The 17692-nt window shown below is 37.5% G+C and overlaps 1 protein-coding gene and 1 non-coding gene across 5 annotated transcripts in view; both read left to right on the top strand.

Moving 5' to 3' along the window:
- The window catches only part of GFM2 (G elongation factor mitochondrial 2), a 48809-nt gene that overhangs the window by 29530 nt on the left and 1587 nt on the right, over positions 1-17692 (top strand). For 3 of the 4 annotated variants that reach the window (XM_010363318.2, XM_010363325.2, XM_030927258.1), the window contains 7 exons: positions 1071-1211; positions 1296-1395; positions 3351-3540; positions 7505-7581; positions 10177-10315; positions 14408-14587; positions 14771-14886. In XM_010363318.2, the coding sequence (XP_010361620.1) occupies positions 1071-1211; positions 1296-1395; positions 3351-3540; positions 7505-7581; positions 10177-10315; positions 14408-14587; positions 14771-14886 (943 nt within the window). Of the gene's footprint in view, positions 1-1070; positions 1212-1295; positions 1396-3350; positions 3541-7504; positions 7582-10176; positions 10316-14407; positions 14588-14770; positions 14887-15002; positions 15154-17692 lie in introns of all 4 variants that reach the window. The other variant, XR_004056343.1, reaches the window with a different exon arrangement.
- LOC115896591 lies at positions 15277-15382 on the top strand. The gene has a single exon (XR_004056511.1). It is a non-coding gene; the product is annotated as a U6 spliceosomal RNA (small nuclear RNA).

Genomic DNA, 17692 nt, shown 5'->3' with positions numbered 1-17692 from the left:
ATCCTGGGGATGTTTGTTAAATATTCTGTAGTTATATTTATATTCATCTAGATTTCAGGATTTTTCATAAGCTCAGAATATTTTGTGGCTATAAAGAAAGGTCATTGTTTTACCCCTATTGTCACTAAAAGCTTTGTACTTAAGTAGTAAGTCCTTTAAAATCTCAGTAAGCAATGTGTAAAATGGCAGAGAAATGGACTTTAATTATCTTAATTCTGACATTAATAACTTTTCATACCTCTAAATTGGAGAGGCATGATGGTGAAGAACACAGGCTTTGTACTATTGGATTTAAATCCTAGCTCTTCCAAGTTGCTTAACGTCTCATCTATAAAATGCAAAGAATAGGACCTATCTCATGGTGTTCTTGTAAGAATTAAATGATTTGTAAAGCACAAAGAACAGTGCCTGGTATAGTAAGCTCTATATTAGTATTATTAAAGTTAAAAATTGGAGGAAATGGGAATAAGATTGGAGAAATTCTGTCACAGAAGTGTTTAAACTACTTTAAGTTAGGAACTCCTTTGAAACTAATGAAAATATGGAGCTCTCCTTAGATGCACAAAATTTGGCAATTGCAGGAGAACTCAATTCTAAAACTTATCAGTGATCACCAGTTTAAGAACATCATTCTATTGTGAGTGTTGGTTATGTGAACAATTTCAAGTTTATAATATAGATTTTTATGGTTATGTAAGAACAGAAAGTGGAAGGAGAGCATAAAAGCAATAATTGGAAAGTACCTGTTTATTTACCCTGTGCTGATTTCTTGATAAGTGGTGTGATATTCCCAGGTGTAGTCTTCATGGAGAGAGCTCTTGGCAATGAAATTATTCACAAATAGAGGTGATATTTGGAAGATAATCCATTATTTTTAGTTTTGAGGAATTAATGGTAAGATCTCTATTGAGTAATTTAGTCAATGGAAAAAGAGAGTTATGTAACAAAGACATTTAGTGGCTCTAAGTAGCTCTACTAGAAGATAAAAGATCTTTGGGGACATGAAGGATACGTTTCTGCAGTTATGGGAAGTATGTTTTATAGGCCTTTTTGGAATGTTTATTTTATAGGCAGTGGTATAAGGATGACTTATGTGCATTGGCATTTAAAGTTCTCCATGACAAGCAGCGAGGACCACTGGTTTTTATGCGCATTTACTCAGGCACAATAAAACCCCAGTTGGCCATTCATAATGTTAATGGAAACTGCACGTAAGTAGAAGCTTAGTTTACTTTATAAAACTGTACTCATTTCTTTAAAAATACTTTTACTAATATAAAATCATGATTTTACAGGGAGAGAATAAGTCGTCTGCTTTTGCCGTTTGCTGACCAACATGTAGAAATCCCTTCACTGACTGCTGGTAACATTGCTTTGACTGTTGGGCTTAAACATGTAAGTGACCAAATGATTTCTCTAGGAAATAACAGCTTAAATGTTTAATTACAAGTAAGCAACTTGTAATATCAAAAACCCATAAACAATCCAAATGTCCCTCAATAGTAGAATAAAGAATATTGTGGCATATTTATCAACATGGCTGAATCTCATACATTTACTAGGAAGAAAAGTAAATTACAGAAGACCACAGACAGGATGGATTGTGTTCATACAAAGTTGAAATCCAAGTAAAATAGCATACTGTTTATAGGTATTTATGTATATACATATATGTGTGTTTTAAGTTTATATAAAATATTGTTTTGTTCCCATTGGGTTTATTCCTATCTTGAGCATTGCAGAAAATTTCACCTAGACTTACAACTGATCAGGTAATAACAAGATGTTTTGTTAGTGAAGGCTCCATGAGAGCAAGGATTTTTGTCTTTTTTGTTCATGGCTCTACAGTCCATAGATCAGTGCTTGCATATAGTAGACATTCCATAGATAACTGTAGGATGAATAAATGAAAATACTTGATGCTGTATTTATTTTTGATAGGTTAAAACTAAGGATTGTTCATTTATATGGATTAAATAAAATATAATTTTCTCATTAACCTTTATGTAGTAAACATTGTTATTTTAAACATTTTACCTCTTCATGATTAGTTTCAAGTTTGAAAATCCTTCAGTAGCGCGGTGGCTCACGCCTGTAATCCCAGCACTTTGGGAGGCCGAGACGGGCGGATCACGAGGTCGGGAGATCGAGACCATCCTGGCTAACACGGTGAAACCCCGTCTCTACTAAAAATACAAAAAAAAAAAAAATTAGCCGGGCGTAGTGGCGGGCGCCTGTAGTCCCAGCTACTCGGGAGGCTGAGGCAGGAGAATGGTGTGAACCCGGGAGGCAGAGCTTGCAGTGAGTCGAGGTCGTGCCACCGCACTCCAGCCTGGGTGACTGAGCAAGACTCCGTCTCAAAAAAAAAAAAGAAAATCCTTCAGTAGAAAATTCCTATTTGACTGGTTACTGGACTTTGGAATGTCCCCTCTATCTCCCTGAAGGCAGGAGCTCCTTGTATGTATTTGAAGGAGCTCTACAAATACGTTGGGACTATTGCTCTAGTAGGATTGTTTTTACAGAGAAGGAAACTGGCACAGAATTTCACAATATAAAAGTTTAAAAGTGAAATTACAGTTTTTAAAAGATAACTGGCTCTACATGGAAGCCAGCAATCTGCACAGTTAAGGGTATTCTGGTTAATTATTTTAGTTAATAGGAGATTTTCTGTAAAAAAGAATAAATTCTTATGGGTGGTAGAACACTCTAATGGACTTCTCCCTAACCTGTCTTGTTACGATTGAAAATTTAGGAAGGTACATTTGTTTTGCCAAATAATTTTGAATGTGTATGTGTGTGTGTTTTATTGTTTGTTAGAATTTATTACAATAATATTTTGGATAGAATTCTTATGCAAGTTAAATTAGCTTTACTTACGCAGTTATTAATGAGCTTTTTGAATTTTATTTATCTTTTAAGGTCTGATGGAAAGAAAGTGCCACAAAAAAAATTCTTCGGGCCGGGCGCGGTGGCTCAAGCCTGTAATCCCAGCACTTTGGGAGGCCGAGACGGGCGGATCACGAGGTCAGGAGATCGAGACCATCCTGGCGAACACGGTGAAACCCCGTCTCTACTAAAAAAATACAAAAAACTAGCCGGGCGAGGTGGCGGGCGCCTGTAGTCCCAGCTACTCGGGAGGCTGAGGCAGGAGAATGGCGTAAGTCCGGGAGGCGGAGCTTGCAGTGAGCTGAGATCCGGCCACTGCACTCCAGCCCGGGCGACAGAGCAAGACTCCGTCTCCCCAAAAAAAAAAAAAAAAAAAAAAAAAAATTCTTATATTGTGATTCTTGGTGGAAGATGAGCACTTGCTAAATGCCACTTTTGTTCCAAGTCATCTTGTTTGCTTGCAGACTGCTACTGGAGACACCATTGTCTCATCCAAGTCCAGCGCATTAGCTGCAGCTCGTAGAGCCGAAAGGGAGGGAGAAAAGAAGCACGGACAAAACAATGAAGCAGAGAGAGTTTTATTGGCTGGAGTGGAGATTCCAGAACCTGTTTTCTTCTGTACCATAGAACCCCCGTCAGTGTCTAAGCAGCCAGGTATAAATGGTCCTAGTGTGTCAACTAATTAGTGCTCTGATAATTTATATAAAATAGTTACAATATACCCTCAAGAGATTTCTTATGTGATTGAGGTAAATTTTATCTGAATATATTGGTAAACATTTCCTGTGGTTGGTCTTGTTTTTTAAGATGTTTCGATTTTTACAAATGCCTTCATTTTTTTCTCTTATTTCTTGGCCATTCTTCTCATATTCTTCCTTACTCTTGTAGTGCTATCTATGGGATTCTAAGTAACTGGTCTTAGAACTGCCCTTCTAGTATATTAGATTAGGCAGTAACTGATTCATAACCCACTCATTTTCTCATCATCATGTATAAAAATGCTGTTTTACCTTGTTTTCTACCTCAACCTCTAGAACTCAATGAAGAAATTTGTATACTGTGGATAACCTCGTTTGAACTTTTGTTTGTTACTTTGTTCTTTAGCATTTTAGCTCAGATTTTTTCAGTGGCTTCTCATTACTTCTAGCACACACCCAAACTCTTCAGTGTGGTATGTAAAGCCCATGATTCCAATTATAATTTCCAATTAGATTGGGTTACATATAGCAGAAAACCTCCAAATAACAATTGCTTTAATAAGACAAAAATTTATTTCTGTCTATCTCATAACAGAAGCCCTGAATTGGTAGCCAGGGATTAGAGTGCCTCCACAGTGTTGTCAGGGATCCAGGCTCTAATCTTTTTGTCTTATCTGAGTGCATAATTCCTGCAGCCTCGGGTATCACCTTGGAGTTGCTGACAACAGAAAGGAGTAAGGGGAAGGAAGAAGATATACCCCTTTTCTCTTAAGATTTCTTCTGTGTCATTGGCCAGCACTGAGACATATGGCCACCTGTTGGAAGGAAGTCTGGTAAAAGCAGCCTTTTAAGTAGGCGGCAGCAGAGTAGAGTGGAAGGCTGCTAGTAGCCTTTGCCACCGCCTTCTTGTCTGGCTTCATTTATTGAAACTTCCGCCTTCCTTTTGACTCTCTTCTTTAACCTAAAGAAAAATAAAACTATAGTACCTAGCCACACGTTATGCTCCCACAGTAAAGTAATTGTGATTTCCTGAAGATACTGTACTCTTTTTTACATCGCTATTTCTTTTCTTCTGTTCTTTCTTGCACTATAATAGTAGCCCATGAACTTACCTGCCTGGAAAACGTTTACCCTTTCTTTTTTTTTTTTTTTTTGAGACAGAGTCTCGCTCTTGTTACCCAGGCTGGAGTGCAATGACATGATCTCGGCTCACCACAACCTCCGCCTCCCAAGTTCAGGTGATTCTCCTGCCTCAGCCTTCTGAGTAGCTGGGATTACAGGCATGCGCCACCACTCCTGGCTAATTTTGTATTTTTAGTAGAGACAGGGTTTCTCCATGTTGGTCAGACTGGTCTCAAACTCCCGACCTCAGGTGATCCGCCCACCTCGGCCTCCCAAAGTGCTGGGATTATAGGCGTGAGCCACCGCACCCTACCCTGTTTACCCTTTCTTTAGGTCTCATCTCAAGCATCACACTTTATGAGGCTCTCACTGAATTCCTATATTAGACTGTTTAAGGACAAACCTTCTGGTTCTAGAGGTGGCATTAGAAGCTCTTTTTCCTTTGAAAACAAGTTGGACTCACAGATTATAGGAGAAAAAAAGCAATCTCTGTTGCCTCCCCTTGTCTTCCTGAGGACCCTGTGGGGAGAAAGGGATAGCCCAGTAGAGGTTACAGTTGCTCACCTCCCCAGATGGAGTTCACATGAAAGAAATCTGAGTATAGATGTAAGACAGCCCCCCAGGACCGAAGGAAACCGAAACTGAGTCTTTTTGTGTCCACTTTGGTGAAGGAACAGCATTTAAGTTAAAAAGGGCCTAACAACAGTTTTTCTGTTACTTTAAATGCTCTGAGGCCAGTCAGGTATAGTTTTTACTCTAGTGGAAAAGGATGGGGTGGTGATGAATCTGGCTGCCTAATTATCAAAGTTAACCAAGCTGGTTATATCAGGAGTGACCAGGCACTGAACAGCAGGGGCTGCCCAAGCAAAGTAACCCATGGATTCTTTGAAATATATTTGAGAGTCATTTTATATTTCAGATGCAGCATGAGCACCTAAATTCAAATTGTGGGCTTGCAGTTAAATTGCACCAGCCAGTTTTGCACCTAAGAATTCAAGCCTTTAACTACTTTAGGAGAAAAAGTTTGGTATCCAAAGTCTCATTAATGGGCATTAGCTTAGGGGTCCTGAGCCCCCAAGAGGAAGGGATTTACCAAAGCTCCCTTACTTAGACTTCTTTCAGACAGATCTACATGTTTCTTTTTCTGTGCTTTTATTGTACTTACCCCATAGTCCAGTTATAACCCTTGATACCTGTTACAATGCTAACATTGTAAATATTTTTAAATGAATTTATTTTATAGTAGTTACTTTTATCCCGAAAGTCACGTAGTGTCATACACATGTACTGTCTTTGAGTATCTGTATGTGCTTAAAATAAAATATTATCTACAATAATGCCTCTTAACCTTGAACATGCATACGCATCTCTTGGGATTCTTGTTAAAATGTAGACTCTGACTCAGTAGGTCCAGAACCTAAGATTCTGCATTTCCATCAGACTCCAGGTGTTACCAGTGTTGCTGGCCCTTGGTGCCCACTTTGGGATGTCAGGGGTCTAGAACAGTATTGTCCAGTAGAAATATAATGTGATCTACATATATAATGTAAAATTTTTTTATAGCCACAGCAAACAAACTGGTGAAATAAGTTTTCATAGTATATCAAAATATTATTTCAGCATATAATCAATATTAAAATGTATTGCTGAGATATTTTACATTCTTTTTTTCATGGTAAGTCTTGGAAGCCTGGTGTTTATTTTACATTTACAGCACTTGGCAGTTAATAACATTAATACCTCCAAATGGCTAGTGGTTACCATTTGGATAGTGTGGGTCTAAAATGCCTGATTTGTATACCTAAGATACTTTGAATGTGTGACTGATAAGGTTAGCTCATTAATCCAGTGCTCAGCTCTTTTCTTTAGCTACACTTTGTCTGTGGAACTTCTAACATATTTCTTTTATAAAAAGAGGTAGAGTATACATGAGTGTATTAAAATATCACTTTAGATGGCATACTTAATACCATCTAAAATATACATTATTTTTTCTGTGGTTGTGATAATTTATCATCATAGAGTTATACTAATACCTGTTTATTCATGATGTAATTTTAGCCTCCTTTTGGCACTTCATTATTGCCAGTTTTTCTGAAAGCATTTTACTTTTTTGTCAGCTCCTAAATTGATCTTTGGAAAATATAATCAGATGATGTTACTGTTCCTTTTAAAACCTTTCAGTGGCTTCGCAGTGCAAACTGAAACTTTTCACCATGGCCTACAAGACCTTACATGATATGATCCCTGCCACACATCTCCTTCCTCATCTGATGCTATTCTTCCTTTTGTCCACTGATCTCTAGCTGCTAGTTTTCTTGCTCTTTTTCCCAACAGCACATTGTTCCTTGTATAGCCATTCTCTCTATCTGGGATTCCTTTTCTTCAGGATTTTGCTTATAGTTTGTTTATTCATTTCTGTCTTTACTTAAATCACCCCAGAGAGGCCTTCCTAGACCACTCAATCTCAAGTAGCCTCCCATCCTTATTATGTCAGCTTATTTTTGTCTCTGCAGTATGTATGACTGTTTGAAGTTTTCTTTTTTCTTTTTTTTTTTTTTTTTTTTTTTTGTAAAGACGTGGTTTCGCTATGTTGCCCAGGCTGGTCGCAAACTCCTGGGCTCAAGCAATCCTTCTGTCTCAGCTTCCCAAAGTGCTGGGATTACAGGTGTGAGACACCACACCTGGTTGAAATTTCTTTTTCAAAATTTGTTTGCTTATCCATCTATTTTACCCACTAGAACATACAATTATTTTGAAAAAATGAAATGTAAATATAACAGTTGTTTATCCCATAGATTTGGAACATGCATTGAAATGTCTTCAGCGTGAAGATCCAAGTTTGAAAGTGAGGCTAGATCCTGACTCTGGACAAGTAGGTATATTATTGCTTCACTCCAGAAGCCTTTCTATAAGAGAGTGTGTGTGTGTGTGTGTGTGTGTGTGTCTATGTCTGTCTGTCTAAAGCACTGATTAAGTCTGTGCCCCGAAAGAAAAGCCTTTTAAAAATTCTCTCATAATACTAATTTCTGCTTTTATGTTGACTATCAAGCTAAATAAGCACATTTTCCTTAATCTCTATGTAGTTAATTACACTTCACATATATAAACTATTCTCCAACATTTTTTACCCCTCCTGAAGACAGCTTTTTGTGAAATTTTGAAATAAGGTTTAATCAAGACAAAGCCTTGAGCCTTTTATGCTAAGGTTTATAAAAGAAGCATATTAGGAGGAGGATTGGAAGGTGCTTTTGAAGACAGTAAAACACCTAAATTGGGAGAGAAGTGATAGACTACAGTGTAACAATGTGAGAGGAAGTAGAGTGTTAAAGTAGGTGCAGAACTGCGCTGTATAATATAGCACAGTAGAACAGATGTTTTGATTCATCAAGAAAAGATTAAATTACATTCTGCATCCTCTTTTTAGGAGGATAGGGTGATGTTTATATAAGATTTTAGAAGGAGTTTCTTAAAAAGTTTATAAATTTGTCTTTAAAAAGGATAAACTGACATAGTTAACCTGGAAAGCATGGAGTACTTTATTTTCCCAAAATGCCAGCCAAATGAGGTAGTAATTTAGTTTAATTGATACTGAAGAGTATGATAATCGTAATTAAAACAGAAATGTTTTATTTTAAAAAATCGATTATTTAAATAATCGAAATGTAATCCCAGCACTTTGGGAGCATCGCTTGAGCCCAGGAGTTCAAGACCAGCCTGGGCAACATAAGGAAACCCTGTCTCTACAAAAATAAAAATAAAAATAAAAATTAGCCAGGTGTGATGGCATGCACCTGTGGTCCCAGCGACTCAGGATGCTGAGGTGGGAAGGTTGCTTAAGCCTGGGAGGTCAGGGAGGTCAAGGCCACAGTGAGCTCTGATCATACCACTGTACTCTAGTCTGGGTGACAGAGCGAGACCCTGTCTTGAAAAAAGTAAGTAAAAATAAATGAAATAAAAACTGGCACTACATTTAAAAATAACAGCAAATAATACACAAATCTACCAAGTAAATAATTAAGTCCGTTTTTCAGTTCCTCCATCTCATTCTGCAGGGTAGCCACTGAAAACTTGGTGAATAGCCTTTCACAGTTTTATTTATTTTTTTGAGACAGAGTCTCGCTTTGTTGCCCAGGCTGGAATGTAGTGGCGCGATCTTGGCTCACTGCAAGCTCTGCCTCCCAGGTTCAAACAATTCTGCCTCAGCCTCCCGAGTAGCTGGGATTAGAGACATGCGCCACCATGCCCAGCTAATTTTGTATTTTTAGTACAGACAGGGTTTCTCCATGTTGGTCAGGCTTGTCTCGAACTCCCAACCTCAGGTGATCTGCCCGCCTTGGCCTCCCAAAGTGCTGTGATTACAGGCATGAGCCACAGCGCCTGTGCCTTTCACACTTTTTACTCAAACATGTGTTCTTCTGCTGTGCTGTGTTATGCAGCATAATATGTTTTTGTAAGTATATATGTACAGATATCTATAAGCAAGTCATTTTATTTGTATTATTTTACAACTATTTTCCCCAAATAGTTCACTTTGTAACTTGAAGTATAGCAGTCCTATACCAAGTGATTTTTTTAAATTTGTGATTACAGTTTTATTACAGCAAAAGTATTTAAATTAGGATCAGCCAAAGAGACACATAGAGCAAAGTCTGGGAGGGTTTTAAACCTTTGCAATGCTTCCTTTATCCTCGGGGACATGTTACCCTCCTGGCAGAGTATTGCCAACCAGGGAAGCTCACCCAAGCCTTTGGTGGCCAGAATTATTATTGGGGCTTGATCACATACTGTCCATGTCGTTGACCTTTAGTCTCCAGTCCCTTCCACAGATCCAAGCTAATACACTAATACCTTTAGTCCTCATTGGTTCAAGAAAGATAAAAGTCAGTTTCTCCCTCATATGAAGGTTCAAGCTAGTCCAAAGGTTTTGACTGCTTACAAAGCTGTAAAGTGCCGTGGATGGTTGGGAAATGCCCATGATGTTGGGAAAGGTTTTGGAGAAAGGTTATTCCGCCCATTTACAAGGTATAGCCCTCATTCTCGTGTCATGACAGTTGTCTACATTTTCGTTAAGAAAAGGGCTTTACTCCCCTCTTGCAGGCACCACCCAGAAGCTGTCCACATCAATTATATTCATCTTCCACTGGCCAGAAATTTGGCTTTGTGGTTGGGAAATGTTGGTATCTAGCTAAGTGTTGGCATCATTAGTCTTAGCCAGATGCCACTTGCCCAGCAGATAATTTAACTTCAAAGAAGGAGGAGAGAATGGCTAAGTAATTCACTTTTTATTGGTTCATTATTCCAGTCAGAAAAGTCAAAAGCAATGTTTTGATGTAAGAGCCCCTGGGCAAAAAGAATTACAAAGGAAACTAATGAAAAATAAATATATATTAACATCATATTTTTATATAGTGTTCTGCAATAAATATAATTTACCCTTAATCTTTTATTTCCTTCCTCTGGTAACCAGACTGTTCTGTGTGGTATGGGGGAGTTACATATAGAGATTATTCATGATCGAATCAAGAGGGAATATGGACTGGAGACCTATCTTGGGCCACTCCAGGTGGCATATCGAGAGACCATCCTAAACTCAGTTTGTGCCACAGGTAAAAAGTAAAACATTTAGGATTTGCTTTTTCTCTCTGTCTTTCTCTATTTAGTTGCTTAAAGCAGTGTTCACAGTCACTCATGTCTTCTATCAGAGGAGATGGTTTTTATGTATGTGGGGTTTTTTTTTGTTTTTTAAGATTTTGTTTTGAATACAGAAAACCCTATTTCATTATCACCCATAACATCTCCTGGATGACCACTCATCAACCAAATGTGCTTTTCAGTGGTCATGGAATAGAGTAAGCCATTGAAGTCGATGGCTTGTCCCAGTCCTCACTATCAGAACTAGTCTAAGAATTTGCAGTCAATGTGTTATTTTTACTCTATAAAGTAAAAGTAGAAAGTCAGTTTCAGTACTTAATAAATAGGATTATTCTATGCTGATAGTAATCTTGAGAAAGTATAGTTTTTATACTTCAGTTCCCAAATGTAAAAATTCATAATTTTTCTACATATGATTTTAATTTGGTTCCCTTAAGCCAAAAAACATGACAACAATTATTGCTACTCACCCCCAAGAAGAAAATGTGGACAGGTTTGTGGGAAATTGTTAAAAAAAAAAAAAAAAAAAAAAAAAAAAAAAAGACGTTTAGGATAACCAGGTACTTTCAAGCTGCTCATTAGTTTGTGAAAAGTCCTGATGGTTACATTTCACTGAAACTTGAAAAATTAAGCAGAATACAGGAGCAAATAGCATGAGGAGTGCTCTTTCTGGACTGTTTATCTGGAAAAACTAAAAATGCTAGAGAACTCTAAGTAACAACTTTTAATATCTGAGCTGACTAGAATGTAATAGAATTTTCCAGAGGTCAAAAAGGAAGCAGGAGTAGTAATCTGGGAAAAGTCAGCAATATAGGCTATAGTTATTCTAGAAGAATCTGTAATCATCTCTAACTAGTGCTTGAGAAGCCATATCCTCATGGAAAGAATTAACTAGGGAAAGTCCTTTCTGCAAAAGCAGAGGGCAAGGAAACTTGCTTGTCTGGCTCTATGGTAAGGGGACAAGGTTTCTGAGAATTTGTAATCATAGGCTTCTGATACAGGTCTTTAGCCTAAGTTCATAGAACCAGTGTGCCCTGAAAAACTCCAGACCAAGGAGAACTTAGTTCTTTAGTGTAAAGTGCTCATGGCTTGGTAGTATCCCAAGGAACCTGGAGAAAAGGGCTTCTCCAAAGACATCAATCAACCCAGGCCTCAAAGAAATGCCACACATGGCCAGGCGTGGTGTCTCACGCCTATAATCCCAGCACTTTGGGAAGCTGAGGCGGGCAGATCACGAGGTCAGGAGTTCAAGACCAGCGTGGCCAACACGGTGACCCCGTTTCTACTAAAAAAACAAAAACTAGCTGGGCATAGTGGCAAGTGCCTATAATCCCAGCTACTCAGGAGGCTGAGGCAGGAGAATTGCTTGAATCCCAGAGGTGAAGTTGCAGTGAGCCGAGATCGCGCCATTGCACTCCAGCCCAGGCAACAGAGCGAGACTCCATCTCAAAAAAAAAAAAAAAGAAGTCCCACACATAAAAGAATATTACTCACAATAAAATTCTCTTTAAATCACAAAACCATGAGAAAAAGCATAATGAGCAAAAAGGCAATAGAAACAATAGATAGTCACACCAGCAAAGGCTTCAGTTACTGGAGTTATGAGATGTAGAATATACAAATACTATCTTTGAAGAAATAAAAGAGGGGATGGAAAGTACAGTTGACCCTTGAACAACATGGGTTTGAAGTATGTGTGCAGGTCCAGTTATACATGGATTATTGTCCTGCCTCTGCCATCCCTGAGACAGCAAGCCAAACCCCTCTTTTTCTTACTCCTCAGGCTACTTAATGCAAAGATGACAAGGATAAAGACCTTTATGATGTTCTACTTTTACTTAGTAAATATATTTTCTCTTAGATTTTCTTGGTACATTTTCTTTTTTTCTAGTTTATTGTAAAAATACAATATAAAATACATATAACGTGTTAATTGACTATTTATTGGTTAAGACTGACTTCCTGTTAACAGTATTCTATAGTAGTTAAGTTTCAGGGGATTCAAAATTTACACATGGATTTTTGACTGCATAGGGGTTTGGCACCCCTAGCCACCACATTGTTCAAGGGCCACTTGTGTTAGTAATGAACAAGAAACTATCAAAACTAGGTGCAACGGGCACGATCTCTCACATATGTGGAATTTCTAAAAGTCGAACTTGCAGAACAGTAGAATGATGGCTACCAGAGGCTGAGGGTTGGAAAGCTGGGGAAAGGAGAGATGTTGATGAAGTGGGGTACGGAGTTTCAATTGGACAGGAGAAATAGGTTCTCATGATCTATTACACAGCATAGTGACTGTAGTTAATAATGTATATTTTAAATCTTCTTAGTACAAAGAAATAAGTTTTTTGACATGATAGATGTGTAAATTTGCCTGCTTTTTATCATTCCATGATGTATGCATGTATTGAAAGATTACAAACCCCATAAATATATACAATTATTTGTTAATTAAAAATGAAATAAAACATTAAAAAGGATAATGGAATATCATGCTATGTGTAAGAGAGGAAATGGTCAAAAAATGATGGTGAGGGGGGTATATAAGGACACAGGAACCAGCTTGAAGAGACTCTGCTGGCCAAATCTGGATTAATTTGAATACCAAGATAAGTATAGACCATTGTGAAAAAATAATTTCTAAGTTCATACTTAGAATAATACATAGATAAATAGGGAAGAAGAGGGAGGGTTATTCCTTATAGTGGAATGCCAAGTGCTGACTGTTAGATGTTGGGGAGTAGGCTGGAATCGGAAAACAGTCCAGACGACTCTCACAAACGTGGAACAAAAAAATTGCCATATACATATAGCATAACAAATTCAAAATGAAGCAGAAGTAAACTATTGCTTAGGGATACATGTATATGTGATATAACACTAAAGAAAATAATGAGGATAATGTATGATAGTGGTTGCTTCAGAAGGCATCTAGATATTGGTAATACTCTGTTTCTTTAGTAGTTTTAGGTTTCATGAATGCTCATTTTTAGCTTGTACATATATAAACATGTATATTTATATATAAACGTATATATTGAGACAATGTCTTGTTCTGTTGAGCAGGCTGGCATACAATGGCAAGATCTTAGCTCACTGTAGCCTTGAACTCCTGGGCTCCAGCAATCCTCCTGCCTCAGCCTCCCAAGTAGCTAGGGCTACAGGTGTGCAGTACCACACCCAGCTAATTTTTATTTTTTTACAGAGACAGAGTCTTGCTACATTTGCCCAGTCTAGTCTCAAATTCCTGGCCTCAAGTAATCCTCCCACTTTGGCTTCCCAAAGTGCTGGGTGGGATTACAGGTGTGAGCCACCACACCTAAGCCTGTATAATTTTAAATAGAAAATGTTTCACAGTATAAACATGAGCTTGAAGAGGAATTATGAAGAATTATAGACTATAATTAATTCTTAGTTTTGATTTGGGCCATGAGTCAGTGCATTACATGGCCCCTCACATAAATACGGCATACTTCTGTTTTAGTAAAATATTGGAGATTGTTGGTTGTTGGCAAATAAGAGATACTGTTTTCAATCTTACCAAAAACATTTTACTAGTTTTTTGGGAAAGAAATAGTAAACAGTAAGTGCATAAAGTATTGCTGGAAAAATACGCAATGTAAAACTTTTGTGGGTTGTCAGGATTTAGAGTTAATTTTCATTAGCTTACCTTTTGTACTTTTAAAGGTTTTATCATTTAATTTTTATTTACAAGTTTGTAACTAAAAGGATTTCAGTCACCTACAAGACGTTTTGAAAAGTTTAAAAGTATAATCTTCGTAACATGTGCCTCAGCATACCTTAATGTTAAAACAAGAGGTGATACAGAGCAGGTTTTTAATATTGATCAACATAGAAGCGGATGCTTTGTTGGTAGAGCTCTTTACTCTGATTTTTACACTGTATTTAGTGCCATTGTTAATATTCTCTCCCACTTTATCTTGTATGAGACCCTGAGCTTGTTGATGATAATTTTGCTGTTTATAGCACCTTGATACCTTTCCAGAATTAATTCTGAGGTACCATATTCAATTTGTTTATAGATACCTTAGATAGAACTTTAGGAGATAAAAGGCATCTGGTGACCGTAGAAGTGGAAGCAAGGCCAATTGAAACATCGTCTGTTACGCCAGTGATTGAGTATGCTGAAAGTATCAGTGAAGGCCTCTTGAAGGTCTCCCAAGAGGCCATTGAAAGTGGAATTCACAGCGCATGCCTCCAAGGTAAGGCACTCAGATGAGAGTAAGCATTAGTATCACACTCAACCATTTAATCATCCTTATATTATAGATTATTTCAGTCTTTTTCCTAACTTTGTTAGTGTTTTCTCCCTATTCCTTTGCACTTCTCATTACTTCTCACTACACATCAAGCATAGTATGATACAATTTTTTTCCCTTGTCTAGGACCATTGCTTGGATCTCCAGTTCAAGATGTAGCAATTACTTTACATTCCCTGACAATTCATCCTGGTACCTCCACAACTATGATTTCTGCCTGTGTCTCAAGATGTGTGCAAAAGGTATAGAACTATCCTAATCTTTATGGCTTTCAGGTGACAGTTTTCTGAGTATAGTACCACTGATCTTGCAGACAGCTGTGTTTACAGAGCCTTATCTTGTGTCTTTGCCTCCTCAGCCTTGTGGTCAACAAGAGTTCTTATCATGGAGAATCTTTTGATTTCTTAATCACCAGGCTTTTATTTCAAAGAGGATCTTATACTCTGATAAAGAGACAAGCTTCCTTAAGTGGCATTTCTGCTTTCCCATCCCTGACAGAGGCAAGAATGGTAGGTTTGACTGGAAGACAGATCTGAGGCTAGCTTGGCCCAAGATGGACTGTAATCTAAAGAACATTAAAGATCCAATATGGTTCCAATTTTGGGGATTGTTATTCAAATAAGATTGCTTTAGTGCTTGCTTCAGCAGCACATATACTAAAATTGGAATGATACAGAGAAGATTAGCATGGCCCTGCACAAGGATGACATGCAAAGTCATGCAGAGTTCCATATTATTTCTCTACTTATATTAAATTATAAGATTGCTTTAATCAAGGACCATTGAAACCAGTTAAGTCCCACTGAATAACAGATTCAGGCTTAAGCACCTTCTCTTCTCAAAGCATCAAGCAATGTGGTCTTCTTGGTATGGTTATCTGGGGAGTTTGTCCTTAAGTGTCATGGACTCTCCACTTCCTGCCTCATTAACCTACCAGAACTGGATTAACTCCCAGGAGTGTGGTATGCTGAATGCTGATTCCATGCATTCCTCTCAGCATTGAACTACCCTAATTTTTTAAGTGATTGATTTTGCATTATTTATACTTGCTTTTATAGCCATTTTCTAATACTTGGACTGTGTTTGAGACCCAATTTTCTATAATTGTACTTGAATCTATAATTACAAAGTTAATTTAAGTATCCCAAGCCCCTGACTTAAGAAAGCCAAACTTAATATCTCTTTCACATGAGTTTAAATTTGTACTTCTTAAATAGCTTTTTGATTAAAAACAAAGCTTTGAAAAAATAGTTTAAATATTGTTCACTTAATAGTTAGAAATGTTACCTGCAAAGTAGTTATGACTATATTATTGAGAAAATTCACCCTCAAATAATTTTTTTTTTTTTTTTTTTTTTTTTTTTTTTTTTTTTTTTAAAGAGACAAGGCCTCACTATCTTGCCCATGCTGGTCTTGAACTCCTGGGCTCAAGCAATCTGCCCACCTCAGCCTCCGAAACCCAAAGTGGTAGGATTATAGGTTGTGAGCCACCATCATTGCCTGTCCCCAAGTAATTTTTAAAGTTTATGGGAATCTGAAAAATAATGTTTCTAAATTGACCCCAAGCCCCCAATATATTGGCCTGTCCTTGAAAGTGTAACATGTCTTCTAAAAATAAAGTCTGTATTTCTGTGTTCATTCACCTTTTTAATAAGATTATGCCAGAGAACAAGAATTAACTTTATGGGGGCTTACATTTAGTCTTTAGTTTTAATTCATTACTTCAAACAAAATACTCCTAATGGAAGTACTGCTACCCTTGTTAAGCTTCTTGTAATGGGGAGTCTCCTTCTATCTGCTTGTAGGTGCTTCATGTATTTATTGAGTCATCTGTGTTGTGCTTAAGTTCACCAGGCACTGAGAAGGACACAAATAGGATTAGATTTTATTCTACCTAAAGGAGCTTGTGATTTCGTAAGGGAATTAAATATAACTAAAGTATTAGGTAAAATGGGCAAATGCCATGAAAGTAGGAAGCAGGGAATTGGGGAAGATTCTTGGAAAGATTTATATTTGAGCTGAGATGATTTTGGAGGACTTGGGCACGGTGGGGGACCTTCCAGACAGAGATAAGAGTCCTTTTAACTGTATTATCAGATGAAGGCAGGGGAGTCGTGTGTTGAAAAAGTAAAATAGTGTCAGACTGTAGAGAAACCTTTAAAAACTACATTAAAGAGTTTGAACTTTGTTCTGAGAATGGTGGAGCATAATTTAAAGGTTTTGAAGGGAGAAGTATCAAAGTACAGAAGGAATTTGAATAGGGAAGAGATAGTTGAGGACAGGAAATGGACGAAGTTTGACCTAGGATACCAGCAATAGGAACAGCGGAAAAAAAAATCTTACAGCTTACTTGGGGAAAAGGAAGTCAAAGGTGAACTGAAGACTACTGATGTCATCATAAGAAAAAGGGATGTGTGTAGAAGTGTTTGGAAAAGAAAATGATGAGCTCAGTGTGGGACATGTTGGAGAGCTGTAGATATTCAGACACTATCCCAAAGCAGGCCAATGGAGTACAAGACTGGAGTACTCAAACTATGGGCTGCATAGGATTTAAAGTTTTTGAGGAAGCCATGTTGAAGGTGTTTTTGAAGCTCTCCAGATAGGTAATATTGCCAGGGAAAAATTATGAAAAGAGGACTAAGAACAGTTCTGTGAGCATGGTATGCCCTAGATACACAGAATTCAATCCTTTTCTTTATTGTAGCAGTTTTTTCTCTTAATTTTTATATCTTTTTCAATTCCATTATTTTATTCTGAAAGGCATTTTCAGTTTCCACAGTCTTTATATGCGTATTCTTCTTGGCCTTTGAAATCTAAGATTCTAAATAAGAAAAGATTTCACATAATGTTTCTATTACCTTATTGCATTACATTTTTCCAAGCTCTCCCCTTTATTGCTATCTATGGCATGTGGCATGGCATGGATTGTAATTATAGACATCAGGAACAGCAACATGAGTTTTAAATATGAACAAATGCATCTTTGAAAGGGGAGGACTTCTGTGACTCTGACCACATGTTCACAGTCATTTTTTTATAATCAGAGTT

This window comes from Rhinopithecus roxellana, chromosome 3 (genome assembly GCF_007565055.1).
Source record: "Rhinopithecus roxellana isolate Shanxi Qingling chromosome 3, ASM756505v1, whole genome shotgun sequence".
NCBI classification, from domain to species: domain Eukaryota; kingdom Metazoa; phylum Chordata; class Mammalia; order Primates; family Cercopithecidae; genus Rhinopithecus; species Rhinopithecus roxellana.
The sequence above is the reverse complement of the archived record's forward strand: the minus strand, read 5'-3'. Positions and strand labels throughout refer to the sequence as shown.